Source organism: Mizuhopecten yessoensis, unplaced genomic scaffold (assembly GCF_002113885.1).
Source record: "Mizuhopecten yessoensis strain PY_sf001 unplaced genomic scaffold, ASM211388v2 scaffold1689, whole genome shotgun sequence".
Lineage (NCBI taxonomy): Eukaryota > Metazoa > Mollusca > Bivalvia > Pectinida > Pectinidae > Mizuhopecten > Mizuhopecten yessoensis.
In genome coordinates, this window is record NW_018404172.1 from 479,641 (window position 1) to 485,640 (window position 6,000).

Sequence of the window (6,000 nt, forward strand, 5' to 3'; positions counted from 1 at the left end):
ATACTTGAACACTTGTGTATATGTATGTGGTGCTTAAATAAGAAGAGTTTGACAGATTTATCTTTAAACCCTAAATTTTGTTAAACAATAGATTTTTGTAATTTCTGTTTGTGTCTATACTGCCTTTCCATAACACAACAGAATCCACTTCCTTTATCCCCTTCCCCCACCCAGAGAGATGTATAAGTATACAAGACATCTATGAAGCTACCAGGTGTTGATGTCAGTAGTTCCTTAGATGCACATTTCGAACTTTCCTGGCTATGCTTAAATTTTACATTTTTTTTTTAATAATTTGGGGTTATATAAATTGTTTCAAGGTCACATGTACTTTGGGATAGTGACCTCACAGACCAAGGTTAAAGGTACCTGTGTGTATAGTGACCCTATTGATTGTAGAACATGACTAGATTTAAGTATGTATGTTGTTGTACTTAAAGGTAACATTTGACACTGGTCAGGTTTTAGTCACCAGTAATGTACTTTAAAATGTAACTGCCCATCCAGGCTGAGAAAGGTCTGCATCAGTTCATAGGAGGAGGCATGTCTGTATGAACTAGAAGTTCCTCCTTCTAAGGAGAACCTTCAATATTGAGGTGATAACACAGACCTCCCTGACACTACCGATTCTGACTGACCACTACCAGTAGCCTGTCACTGTTTGACCATTGCCACCATTCTGACTGACCAGTCATATAGATCAGTAATATAACTGGTCACTGTCTGACCATTGCCACTATTCTGACTGACCACTACCAGTAGCCTGTCACTAGTACTGTTTGATCATTAACATTGCCACTATATACCAGTAGCCTGTCACTAGTACTGTTTGATCATTAACATTGCCACTATTCTGACTGACCACTGCCGGTAGCCTGTCACTGTTTGACCATGGCCACTGCCACTATTCTGACTGACCACTGCTAGTAGCCTGTCACTGTTTGACCATTGTCACTATTCTGATTGACCACTGCCATAAACCTGTCACTGTTTGACCATTGCCACTATTCTGACTGACCACTATCATGTAACTGGTCACTGTTTGACCATTGTCACTATTCTGACTGACCACTGTCATGTAACTGGTCACTGTTTGACCATTGTCATTATTCTGACTGACCAGGCCACTGCCATTAACCTGTCACTGTTTGACCATTGTCACTATTCTGACTGACCACTGTCAGTAACTGGTCACTGTTTGACCATTGTCACTATTCTGACTGACCAGGCCACTGCCATTAACCTGTCACTGTTTGACCACTAGTTCTGCCACTATCAGGCTGGTTATTGCTGGTAGATGATTCCCACCAGCCTTGTGTACAAAATATCCCACCAGTAGATGTTGCTTTCCAATTTATCTCTTGAGAGACAGATATTTGTGTTGCCACTTGCTGTGATAGTCAAGAGTTATGGTTTAAATATTACTGTTATGCCAACTCATGAAGTTGTTGATATTATGTCATTCAAATTTTGAAAATAGATCATGAACCTTTTTGAAGTTTTGTAATGCATATCATTGAATGCATTGAACTTTGACCTTATTCCAATAAGTGGACTACTCTGTTGTTAGCCACACAAAAATCTATCTACAGTTAGAATACGTTCCTGTCACTAATTTATAAATGTCCCTGCAGCTATTGGCTTGGGATAAGTACAACAATGATTGTAAACAATTATCTCTAGTACTAGATATATAACTCTTCATATTAGATGTGGATATTGCCAAATTTTGAAATTATTATATATTGCAGTACATGTATTTGATTGCGATTAGATGTTAAATATTGCACAGTTTACCCTGACTAAACCACACTTTTACAACCATTATCAAATAGTGGTCTGTTTGAATATTTTTTTGGTCTACACATTGTCCGGCATCCATTCAGCTACAATCTGTCCTTATATTTTTATGATACTACAACTTTTGTACTGCTATTTCTCAAAAAACACACAACAAAACATGATGAAACCTAAAGAGTATGATCTCATTTAATTTGTACTTGTTACCTATGTGTTCCAGTTTAACATTGATTACACAAGCAAAATGGCCACAAATCAGCCATCTTGGATTTTACATGTTAAGTTGTTACTACTTCTTTTCAGAAACTACTGAAGGCGTCATGATGGAACTAATGCTATATAAATATATAGCTGTAAATGCTCCAATTTGTGATGGAATGGACAAGCAAAGTATTCTCCAATTCCTCAGGTGGTAGAGAATACCATAGACATCGGCTGTGTAAGATCAGGGGCAAAATAACCCTCTCTTCGACTCCCTGAGGTGTTTGGTAGGGGACACCAGGGTCCTCTCCTCCACTCCATGAGGGGTTTGGTAGGGGACACCAGGGTCCTCTACTCCACTCCCTGAGGGGTTTGGTAGGGGACACCATAGTCCTCTCCTCCACTCCATGAGGAGTTTGGTAGGGGACACCAGGCTCCTCTCCTCCACCCCCTGAGGTGTTAGACTGGGGAGCACCAGGATCCTGTCCTCAACTCCCTGAGGTGTTAGACTTGGGACACCATAGTTCTCTCCTCTACTCCCTGAGGTGTTAGACTGGGAAGCCCCAGGGTCCTCTCCTCCACTCCCTGAGGAGTTTGGTAGGGGACACCATAGTCCTCTCCAATCCCTCAGGTGGTAGAGAATACCATAGACAGCGGCTGTGTAAGATCAGGGGCAAAATACCCCTCTCTTCGCCTCCCTGAGGTGTTTGGTAGGGGACACCCGGGTCCTCTCCTCCTCTCCCTGAAGTGTTTGGTAGGGGACACCAGGGTCCTCTCCTCCACTCCCTGAGGTGTTTGGTAGGGGACACCATAGTCCTCTCCTCCACTCCATGAGGTGTTTGGTAGGGGACACCAGGCTCCTCTCCTCCACTCCCTGAGGTGTTAGACTGGGGAGCACCAGGGTCCTCTCCTCCACTCCCTGAGGTGTTTGGTAGGGGACACCAGGGTCCTCTCCTCCACTCCATGAGGTGTTTGGTAGGGGACACCGGGGTCCTCTCCTCCACTCCCTGAAGTGTTTGGTAGGGGACACCAGGGTCCTCTCCTCCACCCCCTGAGGTGTTAGACTGGGGGCACCATAGTCCTCTCCTCCACTCCATGAGGGGTTTGGTAGGGGACACCGGGGTCCCCTCCTCCACCCCCTGAAGTGTTTGGTAGGGGACACCGGGGTCCCCTCCTCCACCCCCTGAAGTGTTTGGTAGGGGACACCAGGGTCCTCTACTCCACTCCCTGAAGTGTTTGGTAGGGGACACCAGGATCCTCTCCGGCACTCCCTGAGGGGTTAGACTGGGGTCACCATAGTCCTCTCCTCCCCCCCCTGAGGTGTTAGACTGGGGGGCACCAGGGTCCTCTCCTCCACTCCCTGAGGTGTTTGGTAGGGGACACCAGGATCCTCTCCTCCACTCCCTGAGGTGTTAGACTGGGGAGCACCATAGTCCTCTCCTCCACCCCCTGAGGTGTTAGACAGGGGAGCACCATAGTCCTGTCCTCCATTCCCTGAGGTGTTAGACTGGGGTCACCATAGTCCTCTCCTCCACTCCCTGAGGTGTTAGACTGGGGAGCACCAGGGTCCTCTCCTCCAATCCCTGGGGTGTTTGGTAGGGCACACCATTGTACTCTCCTCCACTCACTGAGGTGTTAGACTGGGGGGCACCAGGGTCCTCTCCTCCACTCCCTGAGGTGGTAGACTGGGGACACCATAGTCCTCTCCTCCACTCCCTGAGGTGTTAGACTGGGGAGCACCAGGGTACTGTCCTCCACTCCCTAAGGTGTTAGACCGGGGAGCACCAGGGTCCTGTCCTCCACTCCAGGCACTGAGGTGTTAGACTGGGGACAACAGGGTCCTCTCCTCCACTCCCTGAGATGTCAGACTGGGGAGCACCAGGGTCCTGTCCACCACTCCCTGAGGTGTTAGATTGGGGACACCATAGTCCTCTCCTCCACTCCCTGAGGTGCTAGACTGGGGAGCCCCAGGGTCCTGTCCTCCACTCCCTGAGGTGTTAGGTAGGGGACACCATAGTCCTGTCCTCCCCTCCCTGAGGTGTTAGACTGGGGAGCACCAGGGTCCTCTCCTCCACTCCCTGAGGTGGTAGACTGGGGAGCACAAGGGTCCTGTCCTCCACTCCCTGAGGTGTTAGGTAGGGGACACCATTGTACTCTCTTCCACTCCCTGAGGTGATAGACTGGGGAGCACCAGGGTCCTCTCCTCCACTCCCTGAGGTGGTAGACTGGGGAGCACAAGGGTCCTGTCCTCCACTCCCTGAGGTGTTAGACTGGGGAGCACCAGGGTCCTCTCCTCCACTCCCTGAGGTGTTAGGTAGGGGACACCATAGTCCTCTCCTCCACTCCCTGAGGTGTTAGACTGGGGACACCAGGGTCCTGTCCTCCACTCCCTGAGGTGTTAGACCGGGGAGCACCAGGGTCCTGTCCTCCACTCCCGGCCCTGAGGTGTTAGACTGGGGACAACAGGGTCCTCTCCTCCACTCCCTGAGATGTTAGACTGGGGAGCACCAGGGTCCTGTCCTCCACTCCCTGAGGTGTTAGACTGGGGACACCATAGTCCTCTCCTCCACTCCCTTAGGTGTTAGACTGGGGAGCACCAGGGTCCTCTCCTCCACTCCCTGAGGTGTTAGACTGGGGAGCACCAGGATCCTGTCCTCAACTCCCTGAGGTGTTAGACTTGGGACACCATAGTTCTCTCCTCCACTCCCTGAGGTGTTAGACTGGGGACACCATAGTCCCCTCCTCCACTCCCTTAGGTGTTAGACTGGGGAGCACCAGGGTCCTCTCCTCCACTCCCTGAGGTGTTAGGTAGGGGACACCATAGTCCTCTCCTCCACTCCCTGAGATGTTAGGTAGGGGACACCATTGTACTCTCCTCCACTCCCTGAGGTGTTAGACTGGGGACACCATAGTCCTCTCCTCCACTGCCTGAGGTGTTAGACTGGGGAGCACCAGGGTCCTGTCCTCCACTCCCTGAGGTGTTTGGTAGGGGACACCAGGGTCCTCTCCTCCACTCCCTGAGGTGTTAGACTGGGGAGCATCAGGGTCCTCTCCTCCACTCCCTGAGGTGTTAGGTAGGGGACACCATTGTACTCTCCTCCACTCCCTGATGTGTTAGACTGGGGACACCATTGTACTCTCCTCCACTCCCTGAGGTGTTAGACCGGGGAGCATCAGGGTCCTGTTCTCCACTCCCCGAGGTGTTAGACTGGGGGAGCACAATAGTCCTCTCCTCCACTCCCTGAGGTGGTAGACTGGGGAGCACCAGGGTCCCCTCTCCACTCCCTGAGGTGTTAGACTGGGGAGCACCAGGGTCTCTCTCACTCACTAGCTCACAGGTCTATATGGGCAGGGTTACAGTGACTGTGGAAGGATCATATAACAGCTTTAATTCACTCACTGATAACATCTTTTATATTAGCGAGAGAGGCCAGAACACTACCTCACCTAGTGATGGGTCTACTATAGCCTCCAGGCTGTAGAATTGCTGATGAAGTCCCTGATAAAATGAAAACTTAAACAAAATGGGATAACAAAAAACTCAACATTTATATATTTATATTCGCTATCATGGTGAAACAGGGACTGGAGTAGACATAATGTAAAAAGGCTGCCTTCATTAATCACTGAGGCATTACTGTTATATACAAAGTTAAGCTAATGAGAACTCCAGAGTTATCTACCCTGAAACAATCCTTCACCAACTTGTTTAATCTATAAATATACCTTAATCAGATCCAGGGGCTCTTTCAGGTTTTATGATTTATCATAATTTCTTGAAAACCTACATTTAAAACAAAATTAGTTTAAACAATTAAATCTCTTAATTTTACGTATATTATTATGATTCATGCAATGATGCAATTTAATCTGATTTCGATTTACATGTACTAATATAGTGATTGAAAAGTGCATTTTTTATCAGATTTGTTTTACTCCTGCAGGTAATCACTGATTTACAGGATGTGTATACTAAAAATGTGAAAGCACCCCCCCCCC

General features: G+C 48.4%; 2 protein-coding genes across 3 annotated transcripts in view; one reads left to right on the top strand and one right to left on the bottom strand.

The window, feature by feature from the left end:
* LOC110466712 (trithorax group protein osa-like) overlaps window positions 1–6,000 on the top strand; it is a 99,246-nt gene that overhangs the window by 14,314 nt on the left and 78,932 nt on the right. The gene's annotated exons all lie outside the window — the stretch shown is intronic.
* LOC110466538 (glutenin, high molecular weight subunit PW212-like) overlaps window positions 2,246–6,000 on the bottom strand; it is a 20,868-nt gene continuing 17,113 nt past the window's right edge. The window contains exons 3-7 of the mRNA XM_021523095.1: window positions 5,095–5,341; window positions 4,014–4,303; window positions 3,630–3,730; window positions 2,684–3,405; window positions 2,246–2,586 (exon numbers count right to left, since the gene is read on the bottom strand). Coding sequence (XP_021378770.1) covers window positions 2,246–2,586; window positions 2,684–3,405; window positions 3,630–3,730; window positions 4,014–4,303; window positions 5,095–5,341 — 1,701 coding nt within the window. The remainder of the gene's footprint in view (window positions 2,587–2,683; window positions 3,406–3,629; window positions 3,731–4,013; window positions 4,304–5,094; window positions 5,342–6,000) is intronic.